General features: G+C 42.7%; 1 protein-coding gene across 2 annotated transcripts in view; it reads left to right on the top strand.

Annotated features, from left to right (window-relative positions):
• LOC121106612 (store-operated calcium entry regulator STIMATE-like) overlaps nucleotides 1-22,908 on the top strand; it is a 30,080-nt gene that overhangs the window by 2,804 nt on the left and 4,368 nt on the right. Inside the window, exons 2-7 of one of the 2 annotated variants that reach the window (XM_040646431.2) lie at nucleotides 9,355-9,403; nucleotides 11,490-11,585; nucleotides 14,473-14,594; nucleotides 20,418-20,530; nucleotides 21,472-21,549; nucleotides 22,431-22,580. In XM_040646431.2, coding sequence (XP_040502365.1) covers nucleotides 9,355-9,403; nucleotides 11,490-11,585; nucleotides 14,473-14,594; nucleotides 20,418-20,530; nucleotides 21,472-21,549; nucleotides 22,431-22,580 — 608 coding nt within the window. The remainder of the gene's footprint in view (nucleotides 1-9,354; nucleotides 9,404-11,489; nucleotides 11,586-14,472; nucleotides 14,595-20,417; nucleotides 20,531-21,471; nucleotides 21,550-22,430; nucleotides 22,581-22,908) is intronic. The other variant, XM_040646432.2, reaches the window with a different exon arrangement.

Genomic DNA, 22,908 nt, shown 5'->3' with positions numbered 1-22,908 from the left:
GCCTTAATGGGTTTCCGCTGCCGTAAGGGGTGGTTGGTTGTGCTTCAGACCAGCAAGGCAACCATTGGAGCTTCAAAGTGTGCGTCACAGTGTGCCTACCTGACTTCACAGTGATGTTGGTTTAAAATGATGTTGCTTCTTGGCTTTTATTTTTTGGTGTAATAGTTTTGGATTTTATTACTGGTGCCACAAAGCTCATTTAAAATGTTTTTGTATAACACAGTGTATTCTGCCAGAAGTGCCAAGCGCCTTCTGAGCATTCTCTAGTTAAGGGTTTATTGATAAATGTGCTAGCACAGTATTCCCACGTGTGTGATGTCATTGTAGATGAATACTGTTTTCATGGGCTAAAGCTGCACAAAGCTATCGGGGAAAGTCCTGCTGCCGGTCCCTTTACCTGTCTGTCACAAGCTGCTCCTCCTACTTCATTTTCAATGTGTAGTTCACATGCACAGTGCGCTTGTCAGAGGACTTAAGCCTTCCTGGAGTGCGTCTCATTCTGTTTCAGGGCGGGGGGCGGTGCGGTCAGCACCACGGACAGCTCCGGGGCGCTGCGGGACCGCGTCCGTCCGCGCTTCTGTCTGACGGCGCTGCGGGGCCGCGCTGCGCCCCGCCGGTACGGCTGCATTGAGAGGAGCGGAGCTTTCTGACCCCACATGCAGAGATGCTGCTTGCTGCGCCGTGTGCTTGTTTCTTGTTTTATTTCAATAAAGCGTCGGGCCTTTCAGGGGCATCCTCATTCGTCTTCGAGACATTAATGGGAGGTGCATTAATAACCGCAACAAGAAAAAAGAAGGCAGCCGTGTGGGTAAAAGTTATTGACTTGCTTTCTTCTACAGCACTAATATTGCAGTATTCTTTGAAATCCCTACTTCTGTCCATTCTGCAAGAAACAGACGTTGCTCCCAAGCATCACACTGCAGAGATAAGTAATGACAGTGTCAGGAACTGTTCAGTTGATTTTTTTTTTTTTTTCCCCCTTAGGAAGTAAAAAGCCCTGAATGAAACCTTGGAGTAACAATGTTGGAGTGGTTTCTGATTTCTGGAGACAGAAGACCGCTCTGGCTTTGTGGCATAGTTAAATGTGCATCTCTGCATTTACTGAACACAGAAGAAATCTTCTCATAATGTTTAGCAATGCTTAAACTACATTACTTTGGGTTTTACTTTATTTGGACATACTGCAAAAAAAAATTTCCATGTGAAGAATAGATTGTAATATCAATTTATTGGCTGTCTTAATGTCCTGATGATGTCAGGGTCATGAATATTTCCATGTCTCCGAATGCAGCAAGTCTTCTGGAAGTGCTGTTAATAAAATGTTTTAAGACAATTTTTTTTGAACAATTTTTTTAACAAACTTTTCATTAATGATTGTATGGAGCCTGCTTATCGCATTAGCTCCAAACGCATTACATGTTTCAAATTATTCAGCTGATTCAGAGGGATCTGGACAGGCTGGAGAGGTGGGCCCATGCCAACCTCATGAAGTTCAGCAAAGCCAAGCACAAGGTCCTGCACCTGGGTCTGGGCAATCTCAAGCACAGATACAGACTGAGTGGAGGTTGGCTTTAGAACAGCTCTGAGGAGAAAGATTTGGGGGTGTTGGTTGGTGAAAGACTCAGCATGAACCAACAATGTGTGCTTGCAGCACAGGAGGCTAATCGTATCCTGGGTTACATCAAGAGAAGTGTGACCAGCAGGTTGAGGGAGGTGATCCTGTCCCACTACGCTGCTTTCATGAGATCCCACCTGGAGTACTGCATCCAGTTCTGGGGCCTCAACACAAGAAGGACATGGTGCTTTTGGAGCAGGTCCAAAGGAGGGCCACAAAAGTGATCAGAGGGCTGGGGCACCTGCCCTGCAGGGACAAGCTGAGAGAGCTGGGGCTCTTCTCCAGGAACACCTTCTATCAGCCTTCCAACACATGGAGGGGGCCTCCAGGAAAGCTGAGGGACATCTTTTACAAGGGCATGTAGTGATAGGACAAAGGAAAATGGCTTTAAACTGGAAGAGTGTTGGTTTAGGCTGGATATTAGGAAGGAATTCTTTACTGTGAGGGTGGTGAGGCACTGGAACAGGTTGAACAGCGAGACTGTGAATGCCTCGTTCCTGGAAGCACGCACGACCAGGCTGGATGGGGCTGTGAGCAACCTCAGCTAGGGGGAGGGCTTGGGGACCCCCCCCCTACAGCGGGGGTTTGGAACTACATGATCTTAAAGGTCCCTTCCAACCCAAACCATTCTATGATTCTATGGATATAATTATGCTCCAGATAATAAGATTGTTCTGAGTATAATTATACATGTTGTTCACATCATGAAATGTTTAGAAAAGAAGGGTGCAATTTTGTTGACATTTGGAAATTATTAAAATGATAAATTATCCGGAAACTGAAAGCTGTGTTTAATCAGAACTAACTTCTGAACTGTTAGCTAGCCTGTTGTTTGACTGTAATCTGCATAATGAGTTTATGTTCTTGACTAATGTTTTATAATTGAATTTGTAAGGAACTGATTTGCACAAACACACCATGCATTTTTGCACTCTGCAGTGATATTAATTTCATGGTTAATGAAGTTTGCAGACTTAAGCAAGTATCTGACAAGGTCTTATCTGTGTGGATGGTGCTGATTAAATGGAGAACCACGTCTACTTTCTTATGCCTGCGGGCAGGAAATGTTTGCCTTCTCACAGCACAGTCCCTCTCAAAGGCTTCGTGATCACAGCCAAAAGTGCACCCTACAGAATGCAGAGTGGTTGCTGCTCCTGGCTGGCTGAACATAGGCCTGGAGGTTGCACTGCTCTGCCTTTGTGGGTGGAAGAGGGATGGTGCTTCAGTCAGGAGTAACTCAGCTTCTACCCACTGCTGCTCAGGGTGCTGAGGACCTGCGTTCCTTCCATGAGTCCTGAGTTAGGTTTTGCATAGCCTCACAGTTTGTGTTTGTATTGTTATTCATCGGTGCCTGCGCTGTGCCTCAGAGGTGTGCCGTTGTCTTCCACTTTGTCTTGGTTTCAGCTGGGATGGAATTGGTTTCTTCAGAGTGCCAGGTCTGATGCTATGGTTTGGTTCTAGGAGGAAAACAATATTGATAACACTGATGTTGGCAGTTGCTGCTAAGCAGTGCTGCACAGAGCCAAGCACATTCACAGCAAAGGGCGCAAGGAGCGGGGAGGGAACAGAATTAGGACTGAAACTGGCTAAAGGGATATTCCATACCATGTGACATCACATGGAAGGAGTTTTGTAGAGGGTGAGAGTTCATCTTGCTCTCTTCCACTGCTCAGGGGCTAGCTGAGCATTGATTGGGGGATAGTGAGCAATTGCTTGTGCGTCACTTGTTGTATGCATTCATATATATATACCTGTATATATATATTTGTCATAATTATTATCCTTTCCCTTTTCTCTACTGCAACACTCTTACACTGAGTGTAGGAAGACAGTGTAAGCAGCTAGGACCTGGAGTTGGGAGGTGAACCAGAGAGAGGGGTTCCTGAGTTTTTAAGGGTTTCAAATGTCATCTGCTATAGAGAACTGATAGCTGGTAAAATGCCCGAAGTCTGGCCAAGTGCTGCTTTATAGGGTTGGTCCTATCAGTCTTTTGCAGCCCCAAAGCAGGCAGGCCACCACATCACCTCAAGCACTCACCTGCACAGCCTTTGCTTGCTTTTTGTTGTTTCTGTCATTTTCTTCCACTGTCAAAAGTACAGATTTTTCCGTGGGCCAAAAATGACTTTAAAGTTTCAAACAGCTATTCACAACTTGCAGTATATGTCTTCTGTCTCCGGTCATTTTTTTAAGATGTTATTCTCAGAAATTTTTATTTCTTTTAGAATTATTGCTCTTAATTTCTTACTGACGCTGGAAAACATCAGCTATCAAATATCATACAATATCATTTCAGCATACCTTTCTTGTCTTGAGGGTGATGGTGTGACTAGCAGCATATTTTAGTTTATCTGCATAGGGTTTGAATGCTTTCTTTGGAAGGTAATTGTAATGATAGAAAATGAAGTAGTCTAGACAGTTTTCAAATTGAACTTAAAAATTACCTCCTTCATCTGATGCTAAAAGCTCGAGCTTTCTTACAACAGAATGTCTTATAGTGTGGGCGTTAGGTTTGAGTGTTGTGAAGCTTTTATGAAAGCTGCACAAGTGCTAAGAGGTACAAAGCTGTATTGTTAAGAGTAATGCTCCTGCACATGGAAATTACTGCCGTTTCCATCTGCACTGAATAAAGACCTTGTTGGTAGAGATGCTAGATCGAAGGAGCCTACATGGCAACCGGGCATCAACTTTCCATTCGTTATATTTGTTTTTGTGAAAAGAGTATGTGAAAGTTGGTTGTGTATCTTTCTGCTTTTCTTTTTGTTGGTGTCATGTGAAATGAGTCTTGCTTTTGCAATGCAGTGCTTCTGTTGTTTCATCGGCAAAATAAATCTGGTTAGCAAAAGCTACATAGAATTCCAGTCGTCGTTAAACAGACAGTGTGAATCCACCCTTGGCCTCCCTTTGCCATGTTCATCATTTTGTACAAAGAGAAACAGCTTCATGTGCTTTTTGCATTTGTCTGAAGGTATGTATGGGAGTTGGCTTCTGCTTTTAAGATTGTTCCAACCGCAGGCCCGACTGATGAGCTCTCTGAAGGGTGCATTTGTTGCCATGCGGTGGCAGTACTGTGGGTTCCGCTGCTGACTTAAAACAACTGGTGTGAATGCCTTAAAGTTCATTGATACCTACTGTTGTACTAGTGATGTCAGGAAAGCTTTATCTGTTATTGAGCAGTTCAAGAGCACTGTAGGTGAAAATGGTGCTGTGTGTCATAAATTGGTGCTTAGTACACGGTAATATGGATTTGTGCTGTTTAACCTTTGCTTGCAGTGTTTTATCATTGCTGTACCCTTGGCATGCCTTCCAGGAGTCAAGGGGTTGAGTCCTCTTGTTTGCATAGCACAGCTTGCACACAGGTTTTGTCCTCTAGAATGCTGCCCAGCAAACAGGCCAGTGACTGAGAGCAGGAGCTTGTATCTGAATCTTTGCCAAGTGGGGCTGGATGTCTGAAAGGTAAGCTTTGCTTTAAAAATAAAAGGTAGGAGAAAGAGAAGGAAAAATAAAAAGGAAAAGAAAAAAGGTTACAGTGGCTGTTGACGTGGTGTCTGGGTTGGGAGCTGTGCTCTGACATTGGTTCCCCGCACTGGCAGCTCCATCAGCACAGCTCATGCCAGCAGGATGCATGGAGCAGGCTCACCTCTGCCTGTCTTCATGGGGAGCATTGGGAAGCTTAAAAAACGCACATGTTAGCAAGGAAAAAGTCACCACCTTCAGGTAATGCATTTGGCTGTATGTCCTGGAGAGGACTAAGCTGTTCTATTTCAAAGCTCAGATAGTAGTATTGGTTCACTGATGTATTTCTTTTGTAGTGAAAAAATAACTGTTCCTGGGGTGTCCTGTGTCCCAGCTAGAAACCAGTGGCTGGGCCCAGGCAGGCAAGTAAAGTGTGAACAGGAGGGAGGTGGGGTTCCTCTGCAGGGCAATGAGCAGTAGGCTCTCAAGGAGCAGGCATTTGGGCATCACACTTTCAGGTAATGAGGCACAGGGAGAGAAGGAGGTGGTTCAACACAGCAAAGTACAAGGTTTTGCACGGAGGAATCCTAGGCATACATACAGACTGGGAGGAGCAGTCCTTGAGAGCAGCCCTGCAGAGAAGGACCTGGCAGTCCTGGTGGATGAAAAACTTAACATGAGGCAGCAGTGTGCTTCTGCAGCTTGGAAAGAGTATGGTATCCTGTATTCCATCAGATGAGAGGTGGCCAGCAGGGACAGGGAGCTGATTTTCCCTCTCTGCTCTGCCCTTCTGAGGCCCCATCTGGAGAACTGCGTCCTGGTCTGGTGCCCCCAGTACAAGAAGGACAGGGAGTTGTTAGAGAGGGTCCAGAGGAGGGCCACAAAGATGCTCAGGGGGCTGAAGCAGGTCTCCTACGAAGACAGGCTGAGGGAGCTGGGCTTGTTCAGCCTGGAGAAGAGAAGGCTGTGGGGTGACCTCATTGCAGCCTTCCAGCACCCAAAGGAAACCTACAGACAGGAGGGGAGTCAGCTCTTGGAAAGGTAGATAACAGCAGGACAAGGGGAAATGGTTTTAAGTTGGAGGAGGGAAGATTCACGTTGGATATAAGGGAAAGTTCTTTACTCTGAGAGTGGTGAGGTACTGGAACAGCTGCCCAGAGAGGCTGTGGATGCTCTGTCCCTGGAGGTGTTCAAGGCCAGGTTGGATGGACAGCCTGGTCTAATATTAGATATGGAGGTTGGCAGCCCTGCATGCGGCAGAGGGTTGGAGCTTCATGATCCTTGAGGTCCCTTCCAACCCAACCCATTCCGTGATTCTATGATTCTATGAATTAACAGGGGTGAAAAGTGAATTACTGGGCACACAGTGCTGCTCTGTTTTGTCTGGAGGAAAGAGCAGCATGGCAAAAGCACTGCTGCTTTCAGCCTTTCATGCTAACAAAGTCATGCACTTATTACCTCTCTGTAAAGCAGATGTGAAAAATGATGTTCTTTTTTAAGAAACTGTGAATGGAAGGAGATACTGAGCTCTTCAGTGTCACAGAAGCTTTTAGGCATGTATTACAGACTTGTTGCCCTTTTGTAAGGCATTGGTTCAGCTCGTTCTTGTTAGGTGTGACGTTTGTTGCAAAGTTGATCTGGGGAAATCTGTAATTTCTTACTCCTTTGCTGCCAAGGAGGTAATGGGGGGCTCAAGTGAAACTTCAACTGCAGTGTCTTAAAATCTTTGCTTTATTGTTTAAAGGAGGGAGGTTCAAGCAGGAGATAACCACAGGGGACACCACTCAGCAGTAGCTGTCCTTCTGTGGTGCAGCACGTTTCTCTTCACAGGATTTTGGGGAATTGGTGGTGTTTATTGGTAACAGACACAGTTCCTGCTGTTGAGGAAAAGGCGTTGGTAGTGACAAGCAGAGGTTCTGACAGCCTTCCAAAGTAGAGTTCAAAATAAGTGAAATCTGTCCTTCATTATTGCTGGCAACTTCATGAAACAGGGAGACAACTAATGAGCTTGAGCTTGCATTACTAATGCTCTGCCTTCCGTGCTGTCTGTTATCTGCCCATCTGGCAGCTCCCTTGTTGGCAGAACTGCTTTCATTTCCTTTCCTGGAAAATTCTGGCATCGAATGTATAAACTACCAGTGCTTCTTTCTTCATTTATAATTGAGCGTGAAATTCTGAATGCTCCTAGCTAATCACTCTTCATCTGCTGAGCTCTCAGAGCAGCGCTGTGAGCTGCGGTGTGTGCCTGGCACTGCTGGGGCTGAGCACCCAGTGTATGGCCAGCCCACAGCTGTGCATTGCCCCATTTTGCAAAAGCAAAGGTAATTATCAGCTCCTGGTGTGACCAGAGAGTGCTTGCTTTAGGCTGTGAACTGGTTAATTCATCTGGGCACTGCTCGTGGTGTAGCAGAAGCTGTGTTTTTATGGCATGCTGCTCGTGGAAACCCATGGTGAGTGTTGCTGTAACAACTTTTTCTGTGGTGTATGTGTGCAGTCTTTTCCTCTCACCACTTTTTAATTTCCAATAGCTACATTTTTTTAGGAGACTACTTCTGAAATAATAGCATGAATAGTTGTTGTTCAAGGTTGGTGTTAAAGGCGCTGATAGGGGACATTGAACCTCTGGTGGTGTGAAAAGGTTCTGTACTTTGGGCAGCAGAGGGACGTGGACCCATCCTTTGTGGAAAGGTTTCCATTGCCTGGTACCTTTGGTGTGCTGCTGACATGCTAGATGAGTGAGTGACGTGCAGCTGGAGCAGCAGCCAGCCTGTGGGGGGCACTGAGATGGGGCAGCAGAGGCTGTAGTGACCCCCTGCCCCAGCTCCTGCCCAGTGGGGGAAAAGTGGTTTTCTCTCCCAGAAAGAGAGTTAGAAGTGGAGTTGAGTAAGTTTGGACAGGCTGTGTGCAGAAGGCAGTGCAGGGCTATGGGCCAGCTGCTGTTTGTGTAGGCTGCTTTTATCCTTTATCTCTCTATTTCCCTAACTTGTTCTGCTAATCACTTTGATCCCTCCCTCTCCCCACCTTTGGATCCTCCCCTTCAAGTCCTGTGCAATCATAGAATCAGAGAATGGCCCAGGTTGAAAAGGACCACAATGATCACCTAGTTCCAACCCCACGCTATGTGCAGGGTCGCCAACCAGCAGACCAGGCTGCCCAGAGCCACATCCAGCCTGGCCTTGAATGCCTCCAGGGATGGGGCATCCACAGCCTCCTTGGGCAACCTGTTCAATGCGTCACCACCCTCTGGGTGAAAAACTTCCTCCTGATATTCAACCTAAACCTCCCCTGTCTCAGTTCAGAACCATTCCCCCTTGTCCTATCACTATGCACCCTCGTAAATAGTCATTCCCCCTCCTGTTTATACGTTCCCTTCAAGTAGTGGAAGGCCGCAGTCACAAAATGCTCCCACCCTGCATCCCATGCCACGTCCCACTGGGATGTGGTGTTGTGTCCCAGAGGTGCCCCCAGGGATGGATGTCACCCCAGTCCCTCTGAGCCCATAGTTCATGTTCTCCATCATGCTTTAGGCTTCTGCTCCCCACACTTGTGGGGACACACCAGCATGTCTTGTGGGCAGCATCAAGATTGAAATAGTCACGTTTATCTGTGGCCTTTTACCTTTGTGTAGTTGACATCTATTTTAATACTGTTATTTTGGTGGTGGTGGATTTTGGTGTGTTTGGTGTTTGGTTGTTTTTGTTTTTTTTTTGTAGGCTATCAAACCTTCTTGTGAAAGCAGTATCTGATTTTAAAATCCATCCAAATTCTCGTTTGGAATTCAGTTTGCACGCAGAAGTCTAATTTGTCATCCAGAAAATAAATAAGCTTTGTCAGATAATATGTTTGTCTTGTTACTCATCCTTTTGATTTCTTTCTGATGTTATAGTTTGCCCCTACACTGTGAGCAGTACTTTCCTATTTCACTTGTGGTCTCCAGTGAGTGAAAGAAACTGCTTTTTGTAATATTCTGAACCTGCTTTACTATGAGAAATTAAATTCTCTGGTTGCATGGTCATAAAGGATACAGCCGTGGCAATGGTAGTCAGACAGCAGGTGATTGTTTTGTGTGGGGTATGCTGGCAGCCAGGCCATTGGTCGGTGGGTGATAGGAGGGATGAGGTATCTTTTAAAATCTATCTTTAGGGATGGATAAAGTGAAATGCCATTGGGTAAGTCCTGATTTATTGAGGAGTACAATGCTTCTGCAAGGAGATTTGCTTTTACTTCTCAGTATGTCTCATGGTTGGAGTTGCTGATTATCTCCAATTGTTTTTCTTCTTTTGTAGTAAAACGATTAAGAGAACCAAAGCATGAAAGACGTCCTTGGAGGATATGGTACGTTGCTGTGGGGTTCATTCCTTCAACGTGGCTTCTTGGGTGTTTTATGTATTGAGAGAATGATTGTTTGCATATGATAATATATATTAAAAAAAAAAAAAAAAGGTGATGACAAGAATGTGATGAACAAAACAATTACCGAAATACATTGGTCAATAGAATGTTATATTCTCTTGGGTTTTTCCCTTCCAGGTACGCTTCCAGATATCACCACAAAGATACCTTTAGACATATAGCTTTACGTTGCACCTTCTCCTGAAGATAGACTCTAGAACTGCCCTAAGATCATAGAATGGCTTAGATTGGAAGGGACCTTACAGATCCTCGAGCCCACCCCTGCCATGGGCTCGCTGACCCCCAGCTCAGACTGCCCAGGGCCCCTCCATGGCCTGGGACACCTCCAGGAATGGCACCCACAGCTCTGGGCAGCACTGCCAGCGCTCTGAGTAAAGAATTTCCTCCTCACATCTTACCTCAGTCTTCCCTCCTTTGGTTTAAAGCCATTCCCCCTTGTTCTGTCACTATCGAACTGTAATAAGTTGATCCCCTTCCTGCTTAAAAGTTCCCTTCAAGTACTGGAAGACTGCAATGAAAATGCATCCTAACATGTACAAACTTGCACAAGCTCTTAACTTCATCAAAGCCTCATATTCACTATCCTGTTTTTTGTAAGATAGAAAACATGATGGTGAAAGATAATAGCTTATGAAATTATAGAAGAATATAGTATAAAAATATGTTTCTATTACTGTTAAAATATTGTTTTCTTGTAGTGATGCCAGCATAACCCACACTTGTTTTGAGACATAAATGTTATGCTATTGTTCCAGGTGTTGAAGACTATAGTGGTGTTAGTTTTGGGCTTGTTTCCAATGGCTTAAATTCATCTGAAAGAACGCTGCTTTTCATAATTAATGCTGACGTTTATTTTATGGAAAACGTAAATACCAATTCTTTGTTTACAGCCTACCTCAGTCTGAGATTCAGTCTGCCTGCTTCCAATTTTTAAGCCAAGAATCTAGTTCTGGGACTTGAGTATCGTTATTTATCATGTGCTATAGTGATTAGATAAGTAATGTGCTGGCCTCCTGCCTCGTCCCATCATTGTGTTGCACAAAGTATTTGGAATAATGTTTTAATACCAAATTGGCAAAGAGGGCAGACAAATTCGGGCATAAAATGTTGTTTGGACCTATTTGGTTGGGTGTGCTTTTTGTGTGTGTGTGTTGTTTTTTTTTTTAAGACATAAAAACAACAGGGAAAATGAGTGTTGAGCTGTATAAAGAACACACTCTTGTCTATGTGATACTTGTGACGTGATTCAAATATTTAAAAATAATGTTGGTAAGTTGTAAGAATAATAATAAATAGATAATAAAAGAATGATAAGGGACCAAAATCAATATTGAGTCTGTACCTAAATGTTTTTTAGTGTTTTCCCAATGAGTAGTAAACTGTTTTCTTTCCATCTTTGTCTTCTGCTGTGGAGGTAGTGATTTCAAGGCTATTGCTCCTCTTGAAGTGAGCTGTTATGCTTTAGCTGAAATTCATTGAGGCTTCTTCATGCTTTCAAGTGAAAAATACCCATGAAGGCATCTTAGCAAAATGCACCAGATAAAGAAATTGTCCACTTACATGAATGAGATGACGGTTTTCCCTCTGACCCTCCCAAAAACTTGCCAAAAATACAAAATTGTAAAGGAGCTGAAATGTCTTGTGAGCCTGAGACATTCATTGTGTACAGACGGTTATTAAAGACTGAGCCAGGTTTAGTGAAGATTAGCTTACAGATAATGCGTATGATACCAGGAGGAGCTCCATAGTCTTCAAATTACAGTGCCAAGGCCTCAGGTTGGTATGATTTGATGTATTGTCAGCAAGGTTCAAGGAAGAATATACCAAAAGGCTGAACCTTAAGTGGAATATTGCTAAGTAAGTTAGATTACCTTGGCATATTACATTTTGATGTTGTTATTTTATGAAAAATGAATAATTGGGTTGGAATTTTAATATAAATCTGCTGCGTTCTAATGTGTTGTAAACACTTGTGTGTGTCTTAATAGCTGTTTTTTACTCTGTGCAGGTTTTTAGATACTTCCAAGCAAGCCATAGGGATGCTGTTCATCCACTTTGCAAATGTCTACTTATCAGACCTTACTGAAGAAGACCCTTGTTCACTGTGAGTGCTTAATTTTTGAACCATTGATGAATACGGAGGTTCTACTGTTGAGTTTGCTTTAGACTGCAGATAAACTGTTACTTCTTCTCCAGTTTCTTAATGAGGACTTAGGGTGCACACTGTAGTACGAGGCTGTTTGCTGAAGGAGATAAGAGATTCTAAGGACCAGAGGACATGAAGCTCACCTCCAGCCTCACCATTCTCTGCAGCAAGGTGTTAATATAAAGTCAGGTTGCTTTAAGGGATAATAATCAAAAATCTTTCACACTTGTATATTCTTCAAAAACCTCCATCATCTACTGCAATGTAATTTTCACTGTTAAAAGTGGGAAATCTTGCTTGGTACCCAGGTAGTTAGTACAGAAGTGAATATTGCAAGCTTACACTAGGAGCAGTGTGACTAAATAGATAAGCATTTCACTTTACTGTATTAAACTTTGAAGAATCTGTGACTAAGGCCCTGTCAGGCTCGTCACAGGAGCTGCTGAAGCAAATGGTAATTGTTTGGGTTTGTTCTTGATGGGGCTCATGCTCAAAGAAGCCTACACATTTCTGCTAATAGAAGCTGTGAAATTACTCATAAAAGCCTGGTCATTTGCCCCTTAGAACCAAAGGCAGTTACAACAGCTGCTTGCTGTTGTCCTTTGGTAACCAAAGAAGTTAAGTGGCTCAAGGAATATGTTTGTGGTGTTTCATAAGACTGAAGATTCCTCTTTATTTCTCCTTAGTTTCTTCTGTTTCTACGTGCAATAAATGTGCTGGCGTAACACTGCTTTTCGCCTCCCACCACAGCATTTTGGTAGGGAAAATGCATTGTCTTAACACACTAACTGTAGAGGTTAAGATATAATCATGAGAGTTTCAGTAATGCCAGGCATCACTGTTGGATTTCTCTTCCTTACTGACTTAATTTCCCGATGATTTATAAAAGTGACAGGTGCAAATTGCTTTTGTTCCATTTTCATGCATGTATTTAAGTAAGCTAATGAAAACGTGTCTAGGATTGCCAGTGTTTAAAGATATAGCCTAGCACCTCATTAAAGTATCTTAAAATCTAAGAACTCTCTGTGTTGGCTGCTGAGGTTCCAAAACAAAAGGTCTTTGGCATGTGTCTGTATAGTCTCTGTAACTTCATTTTCAAATTCCACTGTTCTCATAAAGGTAAAGTGGCACACAGCAGCTGGGAGGGTGGGAGGCAGAAGTGTCATTCAGCATTCTCAGGATAACTGTGTGGAGCTGTGCATTGCCTGGGTCCTCCCTGTTGTCAGAAAGACAGTGTGCTACGTCAGCCAGAGCCACTCTTCCTTTCTTGGGCAGAAGTACACCTTAAGGGTATGAGTGGGTGAAAATTGCTGAGTAGAAGCAGCACTTCTGCCCATGAGCTCAAATAACAGTAATTTAACTCAGCAAACTTCACAGTGGATAGTTTTCTGTTCTGTAGTTTGTGAGTTATTTTCAGAACAAAACCAGAAAATGTTGTTTTAGAGAACGCTGTGATTCAGAGCCTGTAAAGAATTACGACTGGAAGCTCGTGTTTGTCAGCTTGGTATTGCAGTGCTCTAACTCAGGCAGGATAAGATGAAAGCTGACAAAGCACCTGTTACAAAACCTCTGGACAGGTGCCTTGTGGCTTGAAGAATTCTCAGCAGACAAAGCAAGCAACATTGTCCCTCAGTGCTGGGTACCACTGGTGGGCTCTGAGCACGTCTGGCCTGCACCACAGCAGTGGGGTGGCAGCAGGCCTGGGCAGAGGGCTTCTGCCAGCTGCTGCTGGGCCTTCTCCTGCTGCAGGCTTAGAGCAGCCCCTGGTGGCCCTGGCCGACTTGTGGGCTCCTGCAGTTGCTGGGCTTCATCTGCTAAGTGCTCAGCCTGGATTTTAGTGTGTGTCTGATACAAAAGTTCTTTCAAACTATGATTTGACATGCAACTGTTGGAAAATAACTGCTTTTTAAAAGCTTACAGGTGTGTCTTGGCTGAAGCAGGGCATGTCTAATTGTTTTTACTCTTGAGTTGCTGCTTGAATAGGATTTTTAAGGGTCAGAACAGCTCCTTCTTTACTGCTTTGAATGTATGTGTTCTGTATTTGCTTTCTTCTTACTAACATTGTTTTGTCCACATGCACTTGACTCTGCCATCAGCAGAAGCCCACAGCTCTGATCTGTTATTTTTATCGCTGCAGATAAGAACCTATGGACTCTAGCATTACTTTAGCATTGGGAATTGCCAAATAGGCGTCTCAGTTACAGGGATTCACTGTGTGGCTTTCAGCAGGGATGACCTTCACTGTCTCTTTCTCAGCTGCTGTTTTTGTTCAGCCAAAACGGAGCAGTAGTAAACAAACCAGACGGGCTCACGAGGCACTCTGAAGTCCAGCTGCACCATTGAATGGGTCTAAGAATTAATTTGGAATGCTTAGCAATCTCTGTAGTCTTTTAAAGTGTAGGTAAGATTGCAGAAGTTCCTCCTGAAGCAGTTGATAGAGCAACAGTCTTGTGTCCAGTGCACTTAGTTGTTTTGTGGGAAGGCTTCTTCTGGATTCAATTGCAAACATCTTTTAAACGAGATCTAAAGTGCTAAAGTAAATCATTTCCACTAAAGCCCTCAGTAATTTGAAATGTGGCTTTGATAGTGGCTGCAGGCATTGCATGCACACACAAGCCCGCACCCAGCATTGGCAGAAATGTAAGTTGAAGCTAAAGCCTGAGGTCTGAAACAGAACATTAATACTCTGATAAAACTGTTATGCTATGTAATTACGGAAGTGGGTAAATGATTAATTGAAGTGTCCCAGCCTCTCAGCATATATACAGATTTATCAGCTGAGGATTTAAAATACACTGAAAATGGACCCTTACTCCTTGCTTAGTCTTTATGTTTTTCTTTTCAGGTACTTTATCAACTTCTTGTTAGATGCCACATTAGGAATGCTGTTAATCTATGCAGGTATACGTGCAGTCAGCAGCATTGTGGAATGGCAGCAGTGGGAGTCCCTGCGCTTTGGTGAATATGGTAAATATTTTTTTTTTTGCACTGAAACACTTTCCAAAACAGAATTTCAGGATGTTTCAGTTAACAGTTAGCTGATCTTCAAGTCATAGCACAGCTGTCATAATGGCTGTTGTAATATTTCACTTGTCACTTACATTCTTTCAAGTTCTGTACCTTGGCGTGCAAGGCCTGTGTGTAACAAGTCTTTAACAAGTTACAGAATCATAGGATGGCCTGGGTTGAAAAGGACCACAATGACCATCTAGTTTCAACCCCCTGCTATGTGCAGGGTCACCAACCACCAGACCAGGCTGCCCAGAGCCACATCCAGCCTGGCCTTGAATGCCTCCAGGGATGGGGCATCCACAACCTCCTTGGGCAACCTGTTCCACTGCATCACCACCCTCTGGGTGAAAAACTTCTTCCTAATATCCAACCTAAACCTCCCCTGTCTCAGTTGAAAACCATTCCCCCTTGTCCTATCACTATCCACTATTTAACGAGTCTTTAAGTGCTTAGTGACTTTGGAACAACAGCTCGGATTTCTGTTTTTACTTTTTTTGTTGGGAATGGTTGAACAAATAAAGTATTGGCTAATCTCCTGGAAAACAACGGCAAGATAACTGTACTCTGAAACACTTCCAAATAAGTGGTAGCCAGAATTATTGTTTCCTGTAAGAATTTTCACTGCACCAGATGCCACTGTGTAAAGATACAGGCTCAGCATCCTGCCAGCATTCTTCAAGCGAGCGCATATCTTTGTGAAGAGAATCACAGAATCACAGAATGGCCTGGGTTGGAAGGGACCTCAAGGATCATGAATCTTCAACCCTCCTGCCGGGCAGGGCCACCAACCTCCCCATTTACTAGTCCAGGTTGCCCAGGGTCCCATCCAACCTGGCCTTGAACACCTCCAGGGACGGGGCATTCACAACCTCTCTGGGCAGTCTGTTCCAGCACCTCACCGCTCTCCTGGTAAAGAACCTCCCCCTAACATCCAACCTAAATCTTCCCTCTTTCAACTTAAATCTATTCCCCCTTGTCCTGCTGTCATCTACCCTTTCAAAGAGTTTACTCCCTTCCTGTTTATAGGCTCTCTTCAGGTTCTGAAAGGCTGCAGTGAGGTCACCCTGCAGCCTTCTCTTCTCCAGGCTGAATAAGCCCAGCTCCCTCAGCCTGTCTTCATAGGGGAGGTGCTCCAGAATGTGCTTGTCCTCGTATAAAGTTTACTTGAACTCCTGCACACAGGGCTTGTATCCAATGAAAAGTGCACGAACCTTTCTTACAGGCTAAATGGCAGAGCAGTGAAATTACTTTCATGTGAAGCTGTGGGCTTTGCCTTCTGATAGTCACAGCAGTCTGCTGACCTGCAGAAGTTGTGGATTTGCAGGTGCAGAAAAACTTGGAGCATGTTCTTGACACCGGCATTCAGTGCTGTTCAATCTGAACTTTTCAGATTGTTTAGTCTGGCAGGCTGGGGATGGAAGTTTTCCTAAGAAAGTATCCAAAGTGGATAGCAATAAAAAATAAATAAGGACCTTGTTCAAGTACTGTAAACAGTTGGGATTTTTTTAAATTAAATCAAATAGCATTAATTGCTATTTGCTTTTAATGTCAGAAATTTAGAATAGATGTATGCCCAGCTTATATCTTGGGAGAAATAGCTGTCTGTACCACGAGGTGTAGTGGTTAACACAGAGTGAATGTGCATCTCTTAGGCTGCAGCTTATGGCCATTTAAGCTGTTTAAATCTGCCACAACTCTCTTTCTCTTCTTTTTTTTCCCCATGTACCACTGTCTCAATGTTTCCACTCTTGGACTGATGCTCATCTGACTCTTCTGGGAACTTAGGCCCAGAACTAAACCATCCAGAAATTCACCACGTGAAGAAAAGGAACTAGTTTCTGCAAATTAGTCCTCAGACTTGGGTTTCTATACTACTTGTGTTGAGGTTGGCTGGGGCTGATTCTTCATTGCCATTTTCAGGTAGCAGATCTAACGAAGTGTAAGTGGTGTAGGAAGTTCTGTAATTCCTTTGTAATTGGCTTTTCTTTCTAATGTCAGATCATTTTCTTAGTGGCATTCCCTGTTGTATCCTCATTAATATGCTGTTCCTGGCCTTAGCCTGTGTTGTTTGTTTTTTATTAAACAGACCGTGATAAGGACTAATAAAAAGTGTATTATATATCTTTGTCTTCATTAGTTGTATGGGAAGTGCTTCTAGTATAAAGAGAACTGGGTTACAGATGGAAAGCTATTAGTGATGACTGGGCAGGAAGGTTGAGCCTCATGCAAGGAGTCAGGAACTGTCTAAGAATGGTAAGCTGTCTCCTGTTAAGCACCACTGTCATTTCTGAAACCAAATCCCACGTATTACCATTTTGTTTAAAACTTTTCTCCTTGGCTCCAGGAAAACTCTTGTCTTCTTCATAAGATTGTTAAAATGAATAAGTGAGGTGGTGTAAAGGCAGACGACCGAACTGCAGTCACGTTTGGAGGTAAATATGGATGTGTAGCCTCCAGGAGTGGTGAGGTGTCTGCTCACTGAGATGTGTTTGGGATTTGTGATGTGTTATCTCAAGTACCAAAGGAAGTCTGCTTGAAGATGAGCGTGTTTTCAGTTGGTTTGCAAGCATGGAAAAACAAAGCCCACAAATGAGCAAGTCTCTTCTTTTGACTGAGTGATGTTGTTTGTGTTTCTAGAACCTAAATAATCATTTGTCTCAAGTTCATTCTCACTGTGAGCTCATTTCCCATCTTAGCTCTATTACTTGATCCCTGATGATTCATTACTCGAGAAGCTGTCATAAAAATAGCTGTTGTCTTGCTGGTTTTAAAAGCCGCTCTTTATATGGAGGGTAGTTTTTAAGTGTAAATGCCTCAAGAAAAGAATGGATACCAAGATGCCAACATGGTTGCTGTTTGTACAGCATGCTAATTTATGAACCTACTACCGTGGTGCTCCCTCAAGGGCTTTGTTGGCAGAATTTTTACATCTATTAGATTTGTTTTCGTATTTCCAGCTTTGTATTTTCAGATTCATTACGTCAGCGGATGGATTTTAATATAAGCTTAGAATCAATTAATATATTTGAGTATGCAAAGAGGAGAAAAGCAGCTGTGATCTATACCAAAAAGAATGTTTCCTGCATTCCCCCTCCCTTCTTGCATTAGGTTGATTTAGCTGCTGGGAGTAGAAAACAGGTGACCAAATTCCCCTGGCTGACAACGAGTTCTGTTGGCAAATAGATGTCTGTGATCTCTTTGCTTCTCAGATGGAGAAGTTCAGAAGTTGTTTCTGATGTATCTTTTCCCCCTAGCCCTTTGCTTGTGACTTGTTGAGCAACTTAACACATTTACCCATAGCCTACCTACAGGGTAGACAGATGCTTACTATAAAGCTTTTAAATGTTGTTTTGGGGAGGTTCTTCAAGTTGGCATTTTTATAAGAAAGTGCCTCAAGATTTGAACAGAAACAAGTTGCAGGATAGAGGAGTCATGGGCATTTTGTTTAAGAGCTGTCTATAAGCAAGACTTCTACAAAGTGGCAGATGAACATAGTATGCACTTATGCAGACTAATTATTGCCCAGCATTTTCAGAAAATGCTGATACAGCTGAGGCTTCCAATTTTTTCAGTTTCAGCCTTTCAATCTTAATGTGCTCTTTTTTTTTTTTTTTTTTTTTGGTAACAGGATTTCTGCTGATTAGCAAGTGTGTTCTAAATATGCAAGTTTTACTCAGCAGGTATAAAATCAGAATTTGAGAGGCTGTCAGAGACTTTGGAAATGAAATTAGGGCTTTATGGCTTCAATGTTAGCTTTAAATTTCTAATTTCATAGAAGCAGAAAATCTTTTGAATTGGAAAGGACCTTTAAAGGTCATCTAGTCCAACTCTCCTGCACTGAACAGGAACAGTGGTACTTAACAGAAGACACTGTCAGGGTGTAGTTGGCTGGGCTGCTGGGACACATTGCTGGCTCGTGTCAAGCTGCCATCCACCAGTACCCTTGAGTCTTTTTTGGCATCCATCTTTACATCCTCCATCTTGTACTGGTAGTGGAGGTTGTCATGACCCAGGTGCAAGACCTTGTACTTGAATTTCTTTGAACCCCATGATGTTCAACCTGGGCCCACCGCTTGAGCCTGTCTGGGTCTTTCTGGTTGGCATCCTGTCCTTCAGGTGTGCTAACTGCACAACACAGATTGGTGTCATCTGCAAACTTGCTCAGGATGTACTCGATCCCACTGTCAGTGTCACTGATGAAGATATTGAAGTGCAGTGGTCCCACTACTGACCAGGTTGGTCAAGCAGGACCTGCCCGCGCTGAAGCCATGCTGGTTCTCCCATATTACCTCCCTCTCTTCTATGTGCCTCAGCATAGCTTCCAGGAGGATCTGCCCCATCATCTTGCCTGGCACAGAGGTGAGGCTGACAGGTCACCAGTTTCCAGGGTCATCCTTTCTACCCTTCTTAAAAATGGGTGTGATGTTGCCTTTTTTTCAGTCACCAGGGACTTAACCTGCCCACCATGACTTTTCACATATCATCAAGGGTGGCTTGGCAACTAAATCAGCCAATTTCCTCAGAAATTTGAGTTTATGTACCGAATCTTTGAATGTACAAATGTCCCAAATATTATTGGGAACCCTTCCTGGATATCATGTTGCTACCAACTTCTTTTTCACTTGAATTGAAATTTAATTTCAGTTGAATTATATTAAAAAAATGCAGTTTGAAAGGATCTCCAGAAATCTAATTTTTCTGTGTCTGTTACTTAGTGAAGAAAACTAGAGAATGCAAACAAAAATACACAATTTCATTGTCAAATTTAGCTCAATCTTCCCATCCCCAGGAGAATGACAGTTACTTACTTCTGACTTTGTGATGTTTCTGCCTTCAAATTTTATCACTGTTCTTTTCCCTTTACAAAAGAAGTCTTAATTGCAGTGCATAATTGTAGAACTTGAGCATTTAACTGTTTTTGTCTTGGACTACTGAGTGTTGATCCATTACCTCTTACAGTAAAACTTACTTAGAAAATGTCCCTTGGTTCGATATTTTTTTTATAAGCAGCAAACAGTTAAGTCTCAAGATCATCACCAAGTATTAACATTGAAAGCTTTTCAGAAATGTTCCAGAAAAGGAAGTAGCAACTGTCCATTATGCATTACAAATACACAAAGGCATCTGAATTTCCATTGCACATTATTCATCCCCAGGCTGACAAGTTCTAAGCTGCAGTTGAAGACGGTGCAGAAGGCTGTTGGGAAGTGTAAGGAGCCATCAACCCCTCCAGCAAAGCTTCCTTTTGGCTTGCAGTGAAACACTGCCATTCCTCTCTTTTCTCTTTCCTTCTCCTTGCACCCATAAAATCTAATAGTAGTTTTCCTGTTCAGATGTTTGTGTAAGATCATTTTTGTTCAGGCAGATAACAGGGCACTCAGGTTTTCACTCTGCCACATCCCATTAGGGTGCTGCAGATATTCAAACCCTTTCAGTTTGAAATGGAAGTGTGATCCTGATTAACGTTTTATTCATTTAAATTTTTGATAGTGGTGTTTGCACCTGTTGCTGTAATTACCATTGGGCAGTTACAAAACCCAGCTTTGTAGAGAGGAAAGATATGTTTAAGGTAGGATTAATGTGCTTAATTAGCACATTAAGGTATGTGCTAAATTGGGATGGAGTGGGGCATGGGTGATAGGAACAGCACTAAGGAAACAGGGGAGGGCACTCCAAAAGGGTTTAACCTTTGTTCTTCTCAAACTGCTTTTCTAAAGTGTTTGCTGTGAGGTAAAAACCGACCATACGCATATATTGAACTTTTCTTCTCTCTTGCAGGTGACCCACTGCAGTGCAGTGCTTGGATGGGTCAGTGTGCTCTGTACATAATGATTATGACATTTGAGAAAACCATCATCATTATAGTGCTTCTGATACCTCAGTGGAAGGAGGTTTGTATTTTTACTGCATCTTACAGACAAATAAATTTCAGTGCAAGACATAAAGCAATAGATATCCGATGTTCCAGCATTTATTGGTTTGACTTACCCTCAAGCATCATAACTGACTACACTCAGTACCATTTAATCCTGTAGGATTGGTATGTTCCTGTTCCTTTGATTAGGCTTTCTGACATTAATTGCCAGGAATACCCTATCATAGCTTGTTTGTTTTTCTTTTATATACTGTGCAATATATAAAATTTTATTCTATCTACTAGTCTGAACACTCTTGAAGATAGATAGTGATGTCTCCTTTTCTTATTGCTTAACTCATATTTGTAGCTACTTCATTTTCCTTTCTACAGTATTTTAAATTTCCTTTGCATCACCTTCTTCATAAAAGTAAACTGTAGGCTGTTGGTAATTTGCAGTGGTTCAGGGAAGCTAGCTGCTGATGACTGGATTCATTTTAATAGCATCAGTGTAACTTAGCATTGAGAGTGATGCGTGTGCTGCTATAGCACACTAAAACCGGTTAGTCACTCTTATGTGGTGTGGGCTAATTTGGGAACTGAGTTACCTTACCGTGTGTTCTGTTTAGCTCTGATCTGTTCAAATTTCCTTAAGATAAGACTTAAAAACATGTTCGTTGGGAACATGCAGCTCAAAAATGGTCAAGATTATTTGAAAGCATCTCCTCAGACTTCTGTAAACAAAAATGACAGCGATAAGTTTCTTGCCAGCCCCACTCACTTATCTGTGGTGATTTATAAGCTGTCCTAAATACTCTCCTTTTCTACAAAGCTATCCTTTTTCTTGTTCACATGAACTGTTTATATAGTGTTAGCTAGTACATCAGTGGTTGCACTGGTAACCCAGGTGGTATCAGTGGTAACCCAGGTGTGTGCCCATGCTGCCATGATCTGAATTTAATCCTTTTCTTTTCACAGGTAGCTTTATTGAATCCTATAGAGAACCCCCAGTTGGAGCTGGCTATCGTCATGTTGATAGTTCCCTTCTTTGTTAATGTCAGTATAACTTGCATGCTTCAATGAGATGTTTACTTGTATTTTTCTCCCATCTGTTAGTTAAAATATCATTAATCCTTAATTAACGTTAATCCTTAAAGCACCTTGTACCTTCATGTGTTAATTATCTTAATTTTTTTAAAAGGAAGAGTGTTAAAGAAAGGAGAAAATGCCTGGATATGTAGATTTGCACATAGCTGAAATCCATACTTAGCTAAGTAACCAGTCTCAGGAGAGGTATAGAAGTGCTTTGTTGTCTTCTTTGGGCTGATGACTTGAGTAGATTGAATGTAATAATGGAATACTTACATGGGGATTGTAAAATGACAGTGAAATCTGCTTTAGAAAGCAGTTAGGCTAAGGGTAGCTGTGCTGTAAAGTATCCTGTGTCTGACCACAGCTGTTAATGACTGGTCAACAGAGGAGCGGAGGAGAAGTGCCATCATCCTTACCAAAGTACACCCTTCCAGCAGTCTTGGAGTCAAGATTAAAGCCAGAGATGGTGTCTTTGCATTTAATAACTGCTGGCAGCTTTTTCTCTCCTTATTTTTCTCAAGCATGGATTTTCTTTGAAATTGGAAGCTCTGTTGCACTAAAATGTCTGCCTAAAGCCATTCAGGTTTCTGCATGAGGAGTTAATGATCACTCTGAACAACAGTTGTTTTTCTTGTTCTCTCCTGTGCTTCCAAGGAATAAAGTAGATGTGTTCTAGAGGATTTGTGCAGTGTATAATAAGCCACAGAGCTGAGTGTTTGTATAAAACTTTTTGGCCAATTCAGAATTATTGTTAGGTTTTCCTGATTCTGTCTACATGTTGACCAAATGAGCGTATGCTAACCTGAAGGGAACTGAACTGTCACTTTTCCCCTTCTCTTTACCAGGCATTTATCTTCTGGGTTGTAGATAATTTTCTTATGAAGAAAGGGAAGACAAAAGCTAAACTTGAAGAAAAAGAAGCAGGGCAGGATTCAAGAAATGGAAGTAAAGTCCGCTACAGGAGAGCAGCATCACATGAAGAGTCAGAGTCAGAAGTATGTAGAGTTCATTACTGCAATTAACGCAGTATCACTGCAATTCCTCCCTCACACCATTGATTTCACTGTAACGTGAATTTGGTTTTGATGTTCTTTGCGTGGTTCCTTGTGTTTGCAGTTGAAAAGCAGAGAAGAAGATGGTATTGTTGCACCACTCATTAGCTGGTTGTTTTCCTTACAGAGGGCAGGAAGACACAACATATATATAAATGTCACAGATGTAACACTACAAACGCTGCTACAAATGCTACGCAGTACAAAAGCTAGTAGGCAATTCTAATTTGAAGACGGGTTAGTAGCTTAAAGTGAGAGGATGCTGGAGATT

The sequence above is a fragment of the Gallus gallus genome, chromosome 12 (assembly GCF_016699485.2).
Source record: "Gallus gallus isolate bGalGal1 chromosome 12, bGalGal1.mat.broiler.GRCg7b, whole genome shotgun sequence".
In the NCBI taxonomy this organism is placed as follows: domain Eukaryota; kingdom Metazoa; phylum Chordata; class Aves; order Galliformes; family Phasianidae; genus Gallus; species Gallus gallus.
The sequence above is the reverse complement of the archived record's forward strand: the minus strand, read 5'-3'. Positions and strand labels throughout refer to the sequence as shown.